Source organism: Lodderomyces elongisporus, chromosome 5, assembly GCF_030384665.1.
Source record: "Lodderomyces elongisporus chromosome 5, complete sequence".
Taxonomy (NCBI): Eukaryota; Fungi; Ascomycota; class Pichiomycetes; order Serinales; family Debaryomycetaceae; genus Lodderomyces; species Lodderomyces elongisporus.
This window is the reverse complement of record NC_083677.1, coordinates 1152713-1170189: the sequence shown is the minus strand read 5'-3', so window position 1 is coordinate 1170189 and position 17477 is coordinate 1152713. Positions and strand designations below refer to the sequence as shown.

Here is a 17477-nt window from a genome sequence, read left to right as displayed (position 1 = left end):
AACACTAGCACGCAATGAAAAAAAAAGTCTATATTTTTTTTATTAGAAAAGTTTGGTGTTGAGTATCTCGTTTTTTTTTTCCCTTAATAGGTTGATGTTATTAAAATATCAGACAAATGGCGTTGTACTTTGAAGTTTCCATAAATGACTTGTCATTTTGATTTGTGTCTGTACAAAGTAACGTTTTATACTCACTGATAAAGATCTTTGTTTCTTGTATTCTTGTGTTTGTTGTTTCTTTTTTTTTTTTTTCTTTTCTTCTTCTTTTTTTTTTAAAAATTAAAGAGTTCAGAAAAGTTTTCACCAATTATCTTACTCTTCAACTTCTCCCAATAAGGCAAAACGATTATTGGATAACACCTTCTCGACCTCATTACCTTTACCGTCCTTATTCTCACCACCATCTTGTTTGTCCTCTTTGTCAATATTGTCGGCGTTCTCATCATCTTCATAAAACTTTCGTACGTATTCATCCTCCTCCATTTTCTCAATCTCCTCTTGAGTTAACTCCTTTTCTGGCGAAGAATCTTGTTTCAATTCATCCAATATATGGTTACGAATCTCAATGCTTGAATTGATTTTATCCCAGTTTGCTTTTCGTGCAGATTGAACATATTTGGCTCTTTGAATACTTGCATCAATCTTGGAGGACAAGATGCCTTGAAGCTTATCACTTCGTTCGAGTTTATGTTTAATAGCAGATGACTTCTTTTTCAACTTCAGTTTCCGCACTTTGGAAGATTCAAGTTTCTTATTCAAAAGGTTTTCATTTTTGATCTGAGTTCGTATAATCGACTTTCGCACTCCATCGTTCTCGGTAGATGTTGATGCTGCTAGTTTAGTGGACTCAAGACCAGAAGGCTCTATAACCTCGCCTCTTCTTGCTGCTCTACTGTGTTTGGATACTATAACAATACAAAGTTTAAAAGTTAGTAATAATTCTATCAAGTGTACATGAATTTTGGTGTTAGCATACTTTTTTTTGCCATAGCTTTGGTTTTCAATATCAAAAGGAGATGATCATCTCCAAGCCAGGAGAAGAATTAAAGGCTTTACAAGGTTTTTTTTTTTTTTTTTGATCTTTTTGCTTTTCTCTTCTCCTTTGATTTTGTACTACTGCACAGGAATATATTTCTGCTTTGGGCAAGCGCCGCAATAAAAATCCCATTCGGCAATATGAAACGCATCATATTTCAGTCACGCTCAAATAGGAAAGTTTACAATTGCGCATACCTTATTTCGATATTATTATTATTATTAATTTTTTTTTTTTTTTTTTTTTGGGTTTGAGAGCGTGATCTTGGGATGCTCCACATAGTGAATTCTTCCTCTTCATAGTCTTAGTCCCGTGATACAACATATACTTATATATATATATATATATATATATGGCTTCAGCTTTATTTGAAATTTACGATTCAAATTTCTTATTATCAACAACAAAAACGAAACCAACAAACCCTACAGTCTCTTTTATTTGTCTATTCATAGCTTTTCCTTCCGCTTTACGTGTTCATTCATATATATCAAAAATCAAATTATTAGCCATGAATCTCAATCAATCAATGATACCACTGAATTCTCATCAATTTGACACTACTTCCGCTACTGCCCAAGTAGCAGGCGCTATTCAAAACTCAGCCATTCAAGTGGACTCGAATTACGCCAATATTGAATCTTCACCACGACTTCTGAACACAGGAACAAAGTGGCGTCTTTGACTTCGCAATTCCCCCAGGTTGCCATAATAAACATAGATGTTTAATTATTGACGTTGTGATAACCCAAGACAGCGGATTACGGCATACGATTTGGACTATAGTGAACCAAACCTCAAAAACTGCTTGGGTTCTACTCGATGATGCCAAATTGTGTTATTCCGTCGTGAAACAGAATCACACTCCCATAGTTGATTTACTCGATTTGCTCGAGGAAGAAGGTTACGAAAATATAATTTTTGTCTTGAAAAGAAACGAGTTTGGAGGCGGTAGTCGCTTTGGCATCGACTTGAAAGGAATTGTTTCATTTATCAATGGAATTGTCGGATGTCTGTTGATTCCTAATTTGGCAAAAACATTTGCGTCTTGCGAGATGTCAAGCCTCAATAGTAAAGAGGAAGAATTTGATGATTACGACTGGTTAGGTTTGTTATGTCAAATGAACTAGCTAGAACAGTCAAATTTACAATATATATGTGCGTGTGTATTTACGAATGTAATGAATGAAATCAGTAATGAGAATAATATTGATATTTACAAAGGAATATAAACATCAAAAGCAGTTATAATTTATATTTACTGCAACCAAGAATTAGGCTCCTTCGGTGGCGGGAACAGGTGCAACAGAAGAAACAGAAGTAGCCGAAGTAGCCGAAGTAGCAGCAGCAGCAGCAGCAGTGTACTTGGTTAATGCAGTTTGTAAACTGAGCTCTACTGGTTCCAAACAGGAATTGAAATCTTTTAAAATCTTATCCCTTAGCTTTTCATTCTTTGCTACAATCTCAATTGCCTCTAATTGAGCCGTTGCTCGAGTTTTGAACTCCCTCAACAGGTTTGCACAATTTTTCAAGCTGGTGAACAACTTCTTCAATTGCTGCGGGTTTTTACCTTGAAGAAATAGTTTCCAAAAATGCGACAAAAACTCAACAATAGTGATATTATATGTAATAATCTCCTGGTATAAGGAGTCGGGCACTAAATTAACGGGCACTTTCTCATATGATGATTTTAAATATGTTTCATCTTTGTTGAGAAGTTTATAGGTTTTAAAATTTTGTCGAAGAAGCGCAGACACCTCAAAAGATGTTTTCTCAATGTCTTCTGTTTTTCCCTTGAAGGTATCTGTCAAATCAAAATAGTTTGATGTCTTTATGTCATCTTTTTCGGTTTTTTCATCACCGCCTTTCGTCACCTGTTGAAATTGTTGATAAATAAAGTTTTGTGCTTCTTTGTCGTCAAGCTGTTCTTCAGCACCAGCATCTTTTTCACCGGGACCAACACTTGGACTCCGAGATGCGCTTGTGTTGATGTTTAGTTTTATATAATGCGACTCCTCAACTACGTTCAAGTCATGCAAGTTCAACTCTTCTTCATATTCATTTACTTCTTGAGCTGATAATCCATCAACAGTAGTCTCGCCTTTTGTCCGCGGCAAAGAAGAAGAAGAAGATGATGATGATGTATCAGCAGAACTCATGCTCATCATTTTCGAAGATAATTTATTCATATTTCTCATCAATATAACCATTTCATTTTCCCTACCGTTTCCTTGAAATCTGTTGGGGCCACCACCGCTGCTATTGCCCATAATTGTCAGTAGATCACCATCAAATCTCATGGTCATATCGGGACGGTTGCCCAATTTTTGTGAATTATCTTGCTCATTTGCAAACAAGTCTATAGTCTTGTTAACAGTAATATTGTCGTCTGTTATGTTATCATTGAGTAGTGGATTTTCAGCTTCAACTTTCCGTCGCTTAGGTGAATTACCATCTGCTTGAGAAGCTGTGGCAGTAGTTGCATCCGCTGATGTTTCCTCTTTATTACTTTCCTTGCTTTGCTCTTTGCCTTTACCTTCTTTGCCTTTACCTTCTTTGCCTTTACCTTCTTTGCCTTTACCTTCTTTGCCTTGCTCTTTGCCTGCTTCTTTTTGACTTTCTTTGTTGACATCACTAAGCGGGGTCGCTTTTTCATCCATGTACAAGTACTTATCCAACACTACATCACCACGTCCACTATTAATACCAATCTTGTCACCACGCAATCGTCTAAACAATTTCGAATTGAAAAAGCGCGACCAGAATTCACCTTCCAGAAACCTTTTAGGCACCAAGTCGGTAAATGCTCTTTTGATGATTGGGTAGATTTCAAAAATTTCATTGATGGTGTCACGCGTCACATTGACATTCACTTGATTATCCGATGTAGCCACAGGCTTGATTGTGCTTAGCACATTGTATGGTCCTCTATGCTGGGATATGGTCAATGCAAATGTGCGCAATTGGTTGATTCGACTCGACCAGAATATTGTCGGGGATAATTTAAAGCTCATGACTGATTTGGTAAAAATGTTTCGCAAGTTTCTGTCCTCTAGTAAGAGCTTTTGCTGTAACTCAAAATTTTTGAGTAGATTAGCATCAGATAATGCGTTTTGCGCAAGTGAAAAGTTGCCGGTTGCTGATGACGATGACGATGACGATGACGATGAAGATGAAGGTACTGGAGTTGGTGTTGATGGAGATACTCCAGGTTGAAGACTACCACCACCAGATGGTGATTGACTTAACCCTGTTCCTCCTGTTTTTCCTACGGCAGCAGCACCTGGAAAAGTGGAAGACAAAGTAGAAGGAGATCCAATACCAGCGTCTGACATTGGAGTTGATGGTGATCCTTCAACACGTGTTCTTGATCGTGCAACAATTGTTTGTAAAGCGTCTTTGATATTATTCATTGTAGGTCGGTTATTAAAGTGTAGTTTCATCTTTTTATCTGGCTCGTTTTCGACATCGGACTTGTAACTGATCTGTAAAATCATCTTTGGCACAGTTTCCTTCGTGGCTTGAAGTGCCACTAATTTGTTTAATGGGATGGCGATATTGTTCTTGTCATCGTCTACTGCTTTCCATTCAAGCATGGAGGGCGTGATGTCTTCGCGAATGAACACCATCCCTCCAACTTTGTCTTTTGAACATGCGCCTCGTACTGTTTCCATTTTTTTAAAGAGAGATGAAAGTGAATATAATGGTAGTGACAGTCAAGAATGTCAAATTGTATACCTTTCTGTTCTCCTCTTTTTTTTTTTTTGTTGTTTTTGTTGTTTTTGTTGTTGTTGTAGTTGCTGCCAATGATTTTGAATCAGATTAAAACTTTGTGTGCACGTATACCTTGCAAAGTATTATTATAGTGCGTCTAGCGTTGTGGTGCGCATCTACTAGCTCTAATGATTTAAGAACTTTATCTCTCCTTTTGACTTGGTAACAAGACTTGAAAAAAATAAAAAAACAGCGGTGAAATCAAACGACAAACAAAATCCAAAAAAAAAGAAAAAAATTAGGCGAAAAGAGAAAAACCGAAAAAGAGAAAAAGAGAAAATGGGGTATCTGCTCATTTGGTTTGAAGTAAACTTTCCCGTTGGGTACAAAGACCCTATATAATTACAACTACATCTGTTCATTTATGTTTTCACTTATAAGAGGCAGAAGTATCTCACAAGTCCAGCGATGGACGAGTACAAGAAGTGTTTTAAACTTGCGCACTTTTTTGCTTTCTACTCGTTGTAATCAGGAGTTGAACCAAACGAAACGAAAGCCACCATTGATTTCGTTTGACCAGAATAGCCAGCATCCATCGTCAAGGGTGCCTGAGGAAAAAGCAGTTGATGCCAATGGCGATCCACTAATCACGGTAGAGCGTGATTTACCTTATCCCTATGCCAAGCGTGATGAGAATAGGAAATATTTTGTTGTTTTTGCCATTGGTATGACATTGGCATGTTTGGTGATTTTTAATTATGAGAAATCGTCGTCACCCATTATAAATTCTGTGCTTTACTACTTGCGAAGATCCACTATTGGTCAGGATGCTTTGGGCAAGGATATTGATTTTGCTTCTAGTTGGCCATGGATTTGGGGTACTTTAAACACAGTACAGGGTAAGATTGATATCAAGTTCAAGGTTAAAGGTTTTGAGCGTTCGGGCTATTTGGTTTTGAAAGCTGAGAGGGAGTCTAAGAGACATCCCTTTGAGGTAGAAAAATTTGTTTTGGAGGTGGACACTAAGGATAGTAAAGTTGAGTACGATTTAATGACTGATCCGGAATACGAGTTTGATCTTTAGTAAATGATTGAAAAAAGAAAAATGAGAAAAGAATAAAGAAAAGAAGAAGGACATGAACGAGGAGGGGAAAATGAAGGAAGAGTAATGTAAATAGAACGATGGTATAATATACATGTAAAGGTGATGAGATTTTGAAGTAGAAGGTGTTATTGTAGGTATAGGACTGTATTGAAGGGGCTGGAGGTGGGAATGGAGAAGAGTGGCCGAGAAGGAAGAGATGAAATTATCCAGCTGGATAAAGTGCAGAATCACGAGAGAGGGAGAGTTAAGTGAAGAACAGAAATGGTTATTCACAAAAAGGAATGGCTGTTGTATTTTGTTGTATTCTCCTGTTCTACGGTGTATACATACATACATACATATACATGTATGTATGTATGAACTGAGTCCTAGAGTCCTTTGCGAAACCGGCTTATCCGACGTACCTTTGCCATGGTATTTGTTGTAGATAATTGGCAAGGTTTCTCAACCGAATGATTAGAGTCGAAGTTTTAGATTTGAGTTTGAGACACTAGTTGAATCTGTTAACGATACTCAGCAAATGTGTACTGCTTTTGAATTGAGTTAATATTATAGATTTAAAGAAAAAAAACATTCTCAGTGTTCTCTGTGTTCTCTGAAGAAAAATTAGTATAGCAAGTGCATTTAGCTGAAGAGAAATGGATTGGAGACTCAAGTGTAACTAGACATTGCTATTATAGTAAAAGACAAAAGGAAGAAGTCAAAGAGTAGTAAATGTACTCAATCTCTGTTGAAGAACCAAAAGATGGATGGAGTTGTAGCAACAAGATTGAACGTAAAGTTTCCTGTACTTTTACATTTTCATATTTTCATATTTTTATAATTTCATCTTTTATTTCTCTGTGGGTAAAGTGCATGGTGTCTATGTACTATAAATAGACAGCCTTATGCACAAAAGTACACTACCCCACGGATACACTACCATTATAAAGATACCTTTTCATATTGCTTTGGACAATAGATGCTATTGTGGAGCTAGAGAAAGGGGTAGGGGTAGGGGGAAGCTAAGACACATTGTTATATATATATATATATATATGAATTACACCTTGTGAAAGTTTGTTGAGCCAGAGCTTTGGAGAGTAATAAAGAGGCAGAGATTATCAAAAGTTAAAGTAGTAGTAGTACTAGTGGTGTTACCTCCATTATCTCCATAAATCTGTGTCAACAAATATTCAAGATAGAGAAGGACAACGCGGAAGAAAAAAAAAATTTAATGCCGCCTTGGCAATCGAAGGGTTTGTTAAATATAAAACTATCAATGTATACATCTTTACATACCCAAGAATACAGTCGATGCTCTTAAAAGTGTGTAAAGCCGCTGGTTCCGCCAAACTTACCCTTGTTGCTTGCTGTTGTTCCTCTGGCCAGAAAATGAAAAATCAAAAAGTCAATACAAACATATATATATATATATCTATTTGTAGAACTTGTTTTCAATTCTTCTCAGAGAAGACAACTTGCTGTGTGCGGAATAACCGAAAATTACGTGCATTTCCAATTTCCAATTTCCAATTTCCAATTTCCAATTTCCATTTGTATTGTTTATTGTTTATTGTTTATTCTCTAATTCGTGGGATTGGTTAGCACTGTCTTCTGTGAAATGCACCAAAGATAAAAATAGACCACCACAACAACACCACAAAACAGGTAACAATTTGAATCCCACATATCACTCTAGCCTTATTTATACATATGTGCCTATGTAAAGTTTTTTTTTCAATATAATTGTATCTTTTAAAAGTGAAGGAGTAGATTAATATCAGCTCTTCTTGAAACAGAGGCAGCACATACACTTTTTGCTTTCTTGCTTTCTTGCTTTCTTGCTCTTTTTTGTTCCCCTTTTAATTTCTTTTTTTTTTTTTTCTTTTTATTTTTATTTTATTTTATTTTCCCTTTTCTGCCAATATCCAAAGCCTTGTTTCAATTGAAACAATATTCATCTTCCACCTCACCAACTTCTTTCTTCCACTTCCAAGGTCGACAACAAGAGCAACAGCAACAGCAACAGCAATTACTACTACTACTACTGCTGCTGCTACATCAAATAGTGTACAGTTTCCGCCCACTTTCTATCCCTGTGAAGACACAATAGAAAATACATTTCACGATAAATATAAAAGTAATTAGAGACACACAGATAAATCAGTTGGCAGAGACGACGAGAAAAAAAAAGAGAAAGAAAAATATTCACTGTCAAATCATAATACAATACAATACAGTACAGTATAGGAAAAGGTTAAAAGAAAAAAAAGGTACAATTAATTGAAATAATAAAACCAGTTCTTTTACAACATTAACAGCTGAAATCACCGTTATCTTTCCACCACTAACACTACCACCACCACTCACCACTCACCACTCACCACTCTCTACTCTTCTTTCCGACTTAAATTTGTTTTATTATCTATTATTCTATTTTCCTAATTTTTGTCTTTGATTTACTTATTATCAATCCAGTTTATCAAGTCCAATCAAACCTTTACAGACAAGGAAAAAGGAACCTAATTAGTAAATACAATCGATTAGATTCAAACCTATTCACTCGCTTTAGCACAACTCAAAGCCAAACACCCCTTTTTCATCTACTGTTAAGAAGGAAAAAGAAAAGAAAGTCATAAAAAGCTTACTATTTCATTTTGTTGTTCTTCCATTCTTTCATTCTTTCATTCTTTTTTGGGAGGTTTTTTTCTTCTTCTTCTTCTTCAAAATCAACAACAACATAAACATGGCAAATTCAAATGCATTGGCAGTAGGATTAGCTGTGGGTATCCCATCAGCACTCATCATCGGTGTAGTGCTAATATTCTGGTACAAGAACCAACGCAAATTGCGCAAAGAAGACTTGGACGACAATTTCATTGAAAGGGAGTTGCAAGATGATCACAGCTTCAAAATGTTCCAAGACGAACTACACACTACATATGACCAAAAGAAAGGGCCAGAGCTGGTTGACATCCAATTAAAAGAGCAGGCTGTTTCCGACACCTCGAATGGTAGTTCAGAAAGCGGATTGGAAAACGAATTGCAACATCAACAGCAACCCGAAGGCTCCGCTCATCCATATGCTCAACATTTGAAACTACACCAAGCAGCAAGACAACTGCCGTTTGAACAACAACAACAACAACAACCACTGAGACAACCTACTCAATACTACCAACAACAACAACACCAGCAACAACAACAACAACAACAACAACTTCCACCCCATCAAAGACAAATCTCTTCATACGATTTTTACAACACCTTCATTCCAACATTTACATCGGATAATAACAACTCATATGCCTCTTCAACACTACCACCACCAACAGCACCAACAGCACCAACACAAGTTGCCAACGATGGTACATACTCTAGCTCATCGCGCGCACATTCATCCTCTGATTTGGCAAAAGGTGTTGCCAACATCTTTAGCAGCAAAAATAGACTGAACTCAGTCAACAACACCAATAATAATAACAGCACAAATAATGTGCACAATTTATCAGACAGCACAGCATCTTCAATCTTACTTTCAAGCAATAATAACAATAGCAATAACAATAACAATAACAATAACAATAGCAATAACTCCAACAGCAACAATGTCTCACAACCTATCCACTCGAGGTCAACATCAAACGACTTGGACACGTTGGCCAAACAATTGAATAACTCGGCCTTTTTTGAAAAGTTACCAAGTAAAGCAGCAGCAGCAGCAGGTAACGTTAACATCAAACCACGGTACCCTTCAGTATCTAATACTATGAAAAATAACTCCAGTTCCGACTTGATCAATAACCACTTGGTTGGTGAGGACTCGGCAATCAATGACCATTTCACTTATGAAGCAGCAATGGTTGAAGTGAGTCCAAAGAAGGCAAGCAAATTGAATAATGAGATAAAACAAGAGGACAATGCAAAAGAAGTGGCCACTTATGCTAAGGATCAAAGTTTGCAAATCCCCAAAGATGAGTAATCAACGACAACAAAGCAAACGCCAAAAGAAAAAGAGGAGAAAGAAAGAAGGATGGTCAATTAATCAATTGCAACAATAAGAAAGGAAAAAAAAATTTGAAAAGAATCTTATTAAAACATGGGTGTTTAAATAATGTAAAATAACGGGCAATAAAAATGTGCAGTCCAATCCATAGTAATAAAGCTAAGCTGGGCCTAGCTTTAATAATTTCTACACACATATATGTATATATGTATATGTATATATATATCATTATTTTTTTTTCTATGTATAATTTAGTAATGATTTCGTGGTTTCCCATTAATATTTCTTTCATCTATCGATAAAGCATTGTACGGGTCTCTTATGTTTTAGGTTTTTTCTTGAGGGGCAACCATTATCCAATGCATTTGATAAAACCTCAAGACATATTTATTCAATCATTATCTGCTTGTTGTTTGTTCAAATTCCTTTTGTTTGTGCTCTTCCTCTTTTTTTTTCTCTTTTTAATTTTAATTTTAATTTTTATATTTTCAAAATTTTTTTTTTTTTTCTTGGGTGTTTTGTTTGCGCTTCCGATAACAGTTCCATGAGAATCTACGGTATGTAAATATTCATCAAGTCTCAAAGACATATCAACTCAACCTCTTTGATCCAGTAAAAAGATTTCCCACTTCACAAATCTGTTGAACAACACACGTGAAAAGTTTTTTTTGTTTTTTTATTTTACTTTAACCTATATCACAATAATGTTTAGACGAATATTCCAAACACATTCAAATGCCACAAAGACATTTTCCATTTTCAAATGGTCGAAATCGCCACATATTACTTCCCCACGTTTCACCAACTTTTTTCAAAACACTAGCCACCGCCGGGGATATGCGTCATATCGTCGATTTGGTGACCAAAACTCCAATGGTTTCAACACATCGTCACCCCTTACACAGTATTACATCCAACTCCTTACCAGTCGTAAGGCACTCTATATTGGGGGAGGACTCATTGCATTTTATATATATAACCTTCATGAGACACCCTATACGCATCGTCGCCGGTTTATATGGATCCCCTTTTGGATTGAACAGAAAATAGGCGATTACTCTTATAGACAGATTATGGCACAATATGGACTGATGATTTTGCCCCATCTGAATCCATTGTATGCACGTATTGGAGGGATAATGAATAAACTATTGGCAACAGCAATTGAGAATGACGAAAACTTGAAGCAAAGACAACACTTGCAACAATTGCACTGGGAAATCAACATTATCCAAAATGATCAATTACCACCAAATGCATTCATCTTGCCCAATGGTAAAATATTTATCTTTTCCTCAATCTTACCCATATGCCAAAACGATGATGGAATTGCCACGGTGTTGTCACACGAGTTATCGCACCAATTGGCACAACATTCAAGCGAACAATTGAGCTCACAACCATTTTACATGGCATTGCTGACCATCTTATACTCTCTTACTGGTATCAGTTGGTTCAACGATATGTTGATAAATGGCTTACTCACGATGCCTGCATCTAGAGAGATGGAGACAGAAGCCGACCATATTGGGTGTGAGATTTTGGCCAAAAGTTGCTTTAACCCAAGACAAGCGGTAAAGTTTTGGGAAAGGATGGGCAATATGGAACAGAAATTGATGCAACTGAGTAGAGGCATTGGAAGCGGAGGTTTGGTTGGAGAATGGTTCTCTTCGCACCCTGCAACAAGCAAAAGAATACATGATATTGAAACGTGGATGCCACAATTAGTCGAGATTAGAGAAAGTTCCGAGTGTTATGAGTATGGCAAATTCCACAACTTTAACAGCAACTTTTTTGGTAAACAACTTTAAGAACATAGAAGTATATACACATAGACCTATTGAAATAAAGGTAATTTGATCCTGCTCGATGTCCCCCCCTCTCTCTCTCCCCAACCCCCCCCTACAAAAAAAAAGAACCATAAAGCCAGAGATTTATAAGTACTTGCACTATTGCCAGAATCGAACTAACAAAAGAAAAAAATTAAAAAAAAAAAGAAGAACTAAAATCAAAATCTATGGATAGTTGCCCTTACGCAAACCAATATACCCATCAGGCGCAGTTGACACATCCTTCCATATGTCAGGTAAATACCCGCCTTCAATGCCCTGCTGACTGACCAAGTTGCCCCACCACTTCAACTCTCGAGGATGATATTGTACCGTAAAGAATATCAACAATGAACTAAACGCAACACCAGCAGATAATGCACTCGTCAAGATATAATTATACTTTTCCCACCAAAGCAAGTAATTCTTCTTAATTTGGTACATGAAAATATATGAAAGATATAGCCCGCCAGTAAAGTACAGGAGATTGTACGGAGCAAAATCGAGGAACCCGCCAATGATGATACTGGGCTGGAAATACATTGTTAATCTCTGAGGCCCATTTTTTTTAAACCAAACACACGGTAAAACTAATAATGCGCCAAGTAAAAAACACCATTTGAGAATAGGGTAAATACCACTAAATACTTTTGCAGGTCCAATCTCTCCATACTGAATGCTCGAGTAGAAATATGTATTTGCTCCGGGACAACTCAATTTATCTTTTTGGTGCGAATCACAAATATCGGGTATATGTGCAAGCTGCCAATTTGCAACCGTTAACGACACAACAATATTAATCAAGGTTGAGATTAATTGTCCCTTGAAGATCGCCCTTGGCGGAACTTTGGAATAGTGTGCCAACTTCTGGTCTGTGATATAGTTACTTGCTTGAGAATCGATGTTGTAGCCAAATGCTTTCAATGTTATCAATGCCAATCCCGAGTTGGGTATAGCATATCCAACAATGAGTTCAACCAACACATTCAATCCAAATGAAAACCCGGTAACTGAAGCAATTGCTGTTAACGGAATTAGAAAAATAAAGTTGATCAAAATAGTGAAAAAAATTCCCCACACTGGTGTCTCTACTGGGTAAAAAAGTACAGTGGCAACAGCAAACAAGGTACTCACCACCAATATTGCAATGAACCACGAGTCTGGAACATCATCATATTTGGCCATCATCTTGCAATGAGCATCAGAGGCATATCTACCAAAACGGTGTTCTGCACCAGTTTGTGTTTCATTTCCTTTTCCTTTCCCAAATGCATCAGTTATTGAAAGCCATACGCTATGAAAACTTGCTCTCGTCGAACTCCATTCAGTGACGAAATGATATAGTATTGCAAATGGATAGAGGCAGAAATATGCACCATAGAGCACCAAGTTCGCAGCAGAAAAATATGGCGGTCCAATATCTTGATATTTTCCATGGTCAAATTGGTTCTTTTCATTCAAAATATCATGAACTTTGTAAACCTCGGCTTTATTGTTGAACAATCTATTTGAGTTTATAGGGAGAAATGCTGTATAGTAGTTATTTGTGTAATAAACAATCAAGATCACAATAAACCCCAAGAGACTACCCAAATATTTGTTCATATACGTGTAAAACGGAACGGTTAAGCAACCACCTGCATTGAGCTGGTTCCAATCAAACGTTGGTAGTGGGTTAAGCCCCAATCCCATTGTGGAGCCGGCAATATTGGTTAAATGTATCAGTGATGGGTTGAACCATGTAGGCCAGTTGAAGTTTGAAAGTGCTTGGAATAAGTGCATTGGGACCCAGTTGTAAATGAAGCTGCAAACGCCAACAATCATGAAGAATTTGTATCGAGATATGCTCCACCCGTGAACTTTATTATTTTCGCCCTCATTCATCAAAGCCTTGTTTAATGCAATTGTTGGAAGTAGTGTTGGCCAAATGGCTTTGCTTGGATAAACACAAACCTTTTTCATAATCATTGCAAAACTAAAGCCTAGAAACTGCGTTGATATCGTGAGCAATATTTGAAAGACTATGCCGACCCATTTGAGGCCATAAAATTTGTCGATTTTCATCACAAAAATGTTGTAGATCAGGTAAGGGATGCTTGCAGAGCACAGGTATATAATTGTAGAAAGCATCATTTCTTTATACGTCCATGGCCCCGAATTCAATTCAAACGATAGCAGACCTAGTGCTATTTTTTTATTGGGTACAAATCTTTCCCACAATTTCCCACATGGTAATAGCAATATCTGGATTGTATGCGAATTAAGCCCAATACTGGGCATTCTATGGACAAAGAAACTATTAATAATAGATCCGATAAATGTCCAGGTAAACCCTATGAAATAGCATCGAAAAGTCTCTACTGGCACATTGGGGTCATCGTAGGGGTCAGTAATGGCTCTAATTTCTGGATAGGGCGAGTGAAACTCAATCAATGCTGCTTCGAGTCGTACCTGTAAATCCCAGTCGATGATATGCAAGTATGTCTTGTTTTTGAACGTATCAATATATCTCTCCTCTATAACTTTCTCCAGATTTCTCTTTATTTTATCATTGCAGTCGTCCTTGCGTTCTCCAAATCCTTCGGGGATTTGACTCACTAATCTTTCAAGAAGCCGGTAATCTTCACGAAGAAAATTGACATCTTCTTTGTGATCTGCTAGCGCATTTCGTAATATTTCAATTGCATCAAAAACTGATAGACTAGTGATTTTTTCAATCATATACTTTGTGCCTTGTGAAAATTTGCTCGGAGAAGGCAAAACTCCTGTTTCGTAAACATCATCGCTAATGACTCCGAGTCTTAGCAAGATTAATAGAAGCTGTGCTTTATTGAGAGCTGTCAATGAGAAACTTGACGAGGTCTTATTATCATGCAGCTGTTTACTGTTAAAGTCACTAGAGTTATCTGAAAACGATTCTAGCTCAATGTACTCATGACCTGCCATTGATAATGAATTGCAAAGCAAAGTAAAACAAAGAAGAAAAAAGAAAAGAAAAGACAAAAAAAGGAATTAAAGACTGAAAAGAATAGTGGGATGGGGACAACGTTTAAATGGAAAACCGGTAAATATATGTTTGGTGGTGTATAGTGGAAATAAAAATATTTGTTGAATTCAAATCATTAGGCAAACTTTGTTGTCTATATAGTCTTCCAGTTCTCAAGCTAATTACCAGATCTTCAAATCTTGCGCGTATGTAAAATACACATACATATAAATACAAATATAAATATATGGATTTTTTTTTTCTCCTCCCCACCCCACCCCTCACAATCAACCCTTTGTCCCTTTATCCCTTTGTCTTTCTCATTCCCGAGATTTTGTGTAATTATTTTAATATGTCAACTTTTCCCGAAATCAGAAATCAAGAATGGTTTACCATACTTAGTCTTTATTTTTTTTGCTTTATTTTTTTTGGGGGGGGGGGGGGGAGTTTCGCCATTCTTGTCCTCACACAGATTGTACTGTAAGAGACATGGCAGTTCATTTATGAAATATTAGTAAGGAGATTAAAGAGTCTAGTCATTAACACGCAAGTGTGCAAAATATAATGGTTTTTTTTTTCTTTTCATTATAAACAAATGTTCTAAAATAAAGTTATCCATAAATTGAATGCAATGTAACACGCTACTGCACTTTTCCTTTTTTTCGCTTTCTTTTTATATTTTTACACTTTATTATTTCTGAATTTTATTTCTCAAGTTTCCTTATTATTGTTGTCCAGCAAAGATATCGCCAATTTCCTGACGCAAAATCTTTGCTATTTCAATCAACTTCTCATCGGTGTTTCTTAATCCAACTAACCCCAAATTGACCGGAGCTTTTGCAAAAGATTTGGGGCTGTCGTATTGTTTGTAAAAAAATTCATCAGATTCATTTTTTGGCTTGTAGTCCTTGAATGGTACATCCAAATTCTCATCGACTATTGTGACAGGGAACACCAAGACAGGGTAATCCAAAAGATTCCATTGACAAGTATAGCCCCAGTACTTTGACGTGTTATGTTTTGGTGCCACATTGGGAAAGACTGGTGCAATCACTGCATCCAAGACATGTCCCTGTTTGTCAGTATAGCTCATCCAGTGCTTCAAGTATTGCTTTCTATACTTTTGCTTTTCCAAATTCCAGAACCATTGGTCGTGCATCTCTAAATCCTTGGCCCCATCAATGGCCCATGTAGTTTGTTCGAGGATTGGCTCTTTGGTGTCTGCTACTGTGGCTTTAAAGTCTCTGGCACCATCTTCAAAATACAACTTTCCCAAGATTTCTGCTGTGCGTTCATGCTCAAATGGCTCAAATGGAACCAACTCAATGTTACCTAAACTTGCAAGCTTCTCCTTAACAATATTTAATGCACGAAGAATTGGTGGAGAAGGTGTAACTATTCCATCACTCATCAATACTCCAATGCGAAACTTTGGTTTCTCTTGTTGGGAGTCAAAAGTTTTCCATTCTATTGCAGCCAATGTAGGATCAACAAGCCATGGCTTTGAATCGATAATCGATTTCATCACCAACTCAACAGTTCCCAAGGATCTAGATAATGGTCCAGTCACTGATAAAATTGACTCGGAGCCAATGTTGCACGAAAAGTAATCAGCGGTTGGAATTCTTCCCAATGTTGTACGCAATCCATAGATCCCATTAAAAGCAGCAGGACTTCTGATACTACCGCCAATATCGCTTCCCAAGCCAAAGGGGCTTGCATAAAGCCCATTCAAAACACCTTCTCCACCTGAGGAACCGCCACTTGTCAAGTCACTATTAAAAGTGTTTACAGTACGCCCATGCATATAGGAGACACATTCAAGCATCATTAGTGATTGTGGATTAGTAGTTCTCACAAAAGGGTACGCGCCATTGTCCATCAAGATATTGACGATATCTGCATTGTAGTCAACAACGCGGTCAAGGTAGCACAATGAGCCATGAGTAACTGATCTTCCCACAAATGGAATCATTTCCTTGATCGAAAAGGGCAAACCATACAATGGAAGGTTTTTCTTTTCCTCATACTTTTCATCCAATTCTTGTGCAAACTTTAATGCCTCGATTGGAAGAAACTCTTGAACACAATTGGTTAATTTGTTTGCAATAATGGCGGCAGTGGTATATGCCTTCAACACATCGACACAAGTAATCTTCTTGTCTTTCAAATCTTTAAGCAAGTCAATTGGATCTTTCTCAGTAATGTCCAAGACCAGCTGTGGCACAGTTTTCAAGTAAACGTCTACAGGGTGCTTTGTGGGTGAGCCATAATCATCAGTGGTCTCACCTTTTGCAGAAGGGAGTGCATCATATTTTGACTTTAGTGAATCGTCAAACTCTGCCAACTTGATGGCTTTGGTTAGGGAGTCATTAAAAGTTTCCTGTGCCTCAGCAGCAAGTATTTTCCAATCTTCGGTACGCATTCTTCTTTTATTTTTTTTTTTTAATTTTTACTTAATTTTTCCTTAATCCTTTTCAAATTTTTTTTTTGTCCGTTGTATTTGTTGCAGTTGAAACTGTTTTACAATTTGTTTCTGATGCGAAATTGTTGATGGATAAAACTGGTGTATTTATATGTAAATTCTGTTGGAAGAGAAAGTAAATTAGGATCAAATAAGGGAGAGGGAAGAAAGGTAAAAAAAAAAAAAAGGCAATAGAAAAGTTGAAAAGCAAACTGAAAGAATAAATTATAAAAACCCAAGAAGGAAGTAAAGAAAAAGGGAAGTGGGGTTGGAGTATAGGGGAGGAAACTAGGGAGAATGGAAAGGGTGAATACTAAAAAGTGGATACCAAAAAGTGGATACTAAAAGATCTTGA

The 17477-nt window shown here is 36.9% G+C and overlaps 8 protein-coding genes across 8 annotated transcripts; 4 read left to right on the top strand and 4 right to left on the bottom strand. All coding sequences in view use genetic code 12, as the record gives it.

Annotated features, from left to right (window-relative positions):
- Positions 1–312: 312 nt before the first annotated feature.
- Positions 313–989, bottom strand: ECM1 (60S ribosomal protein subunit export; the record flags this gene model as incomplete). Its single annotated transcript, XM_001524556.2, has 2 exons — positions 313–905; positions 977–989. 2 exons carry the CDS (start codon positions 987–989, stop codon positions 313–315), a joined length of 606 nt encoding a protein of 201 aa, XP_001524606.2.
- Positions 990–1547: 558 nt separating this feature from the next.
- PVL30_004298 (uncharacterized protein) lies at positions 1548–2166 on the top strand (the record flags this gene model as incomplete). The annotated part of the gene is made up of 2 exons (XM_061119536.1): positions 1548–1713; positions 1823–2166. 2 exons carry the CDS (start codon positions 1548–1550, stop codon positions 2164–2166), a joined length of 510 nt encoding a protein of 169 aa, XP_060975519.1.
- Positions 2167–2310: 144 nt separating this feature from the next.
- Positions 2311–4710, bottom strand: TFB1 (RNA polymerase II transcription factor B subunit 1; the record flags this gene model as incomplete). The annotated part of the gene is made up of 1 exon (XM_001524555.1): positions 2311–4710. One exon carries the CDS (start codon positions 4708–4710, stop codon positions 2311–2313), a length of 2400 nt encoding a protein of 799 aa, XP_001524605.2.
- Positions 4711–5174: 464 nt separating this feature from the next.
- On the top strand, positions 5175–5834 carry PVL30_004296 (uncharacterized protein; the record flags this gene model as incomplete). The annotated part of the gene is made up of 1 exon (XM_001524554.1): positions 5175–5834. The coding sequence occupies one exon, from the start codon at positions 5175–5177 to the stop codon at positions 5832–5834; it is 660 nt and encodes a 219-aa protein (XP_001524604.1).
- Positions 5835–8583: 2749 nt separating this feature from the next.
- SKG1 (suppressor of lethality of KEX2 GAS1 double null mutant protein 1) lies at positions 8584–9819 on the top strand (the record flags this gene model as incomplete). Its single annotated transcript, XM_001524553.2, has 1 exon — positions 8584–9819. The coding sequence occupies one exon, from the start codon at positions 8584–8586 to the stop codon at positions 9817–9819; it is 1236 nt and encodes a 411-aa protein (XP_001524603.2).
- A 728-nt stretch (positions 9820–10547) lies between these two features.
- Positions 10548–11654, top strand: OMA1 (metalloendopeptidase; the record flags this gene model as incomplete). Its single annotated transcript, XM_001524552.2, has 1 exon — positions 10548–11654. One exon carries the CDS (start codon positions 10548–10550, stop codon positions 11652–11654), a length of 1107 nt encoding a protein of 368 aa, XP_001524602.2.
- A 204-nt stretch (positions 11655–11858) lies between these two features.
- OPT6 (oligopeptide transporter 6) lies at positions 11859–14618 on the bottom strand (the record flags this gene model as incomplete). The annotated part of the gene is made up of 1 exon (XM_001524551.1): positions 11859–14618. One exon carries the CDS (start codon positions 14616–14618, stop codon positions 11859–11861), a length of 2760 nt encoding a protein of 919 aa, XP_001524601.2.
- A 764-nt stretch (positions 14619–15382) lies between these two features.
- Positions 15383–17083, bottom strand: PVL30_004292 (uncharacterized protein; the record flags this gene model as incomplete). Its single annotated transcript, XM_001524550.1, has 1 exon — positions 15383–17083. The coding sequence occupies one exon, from the start codon at positions 17081–17083 to the stop codon at positions 15383–15385; it is 1701 nt and encodes a 566-aa protein (XP_001524600.2).
- Between the last annotated feature and the right edge of the window lie 394 nt (positions 17084–17477).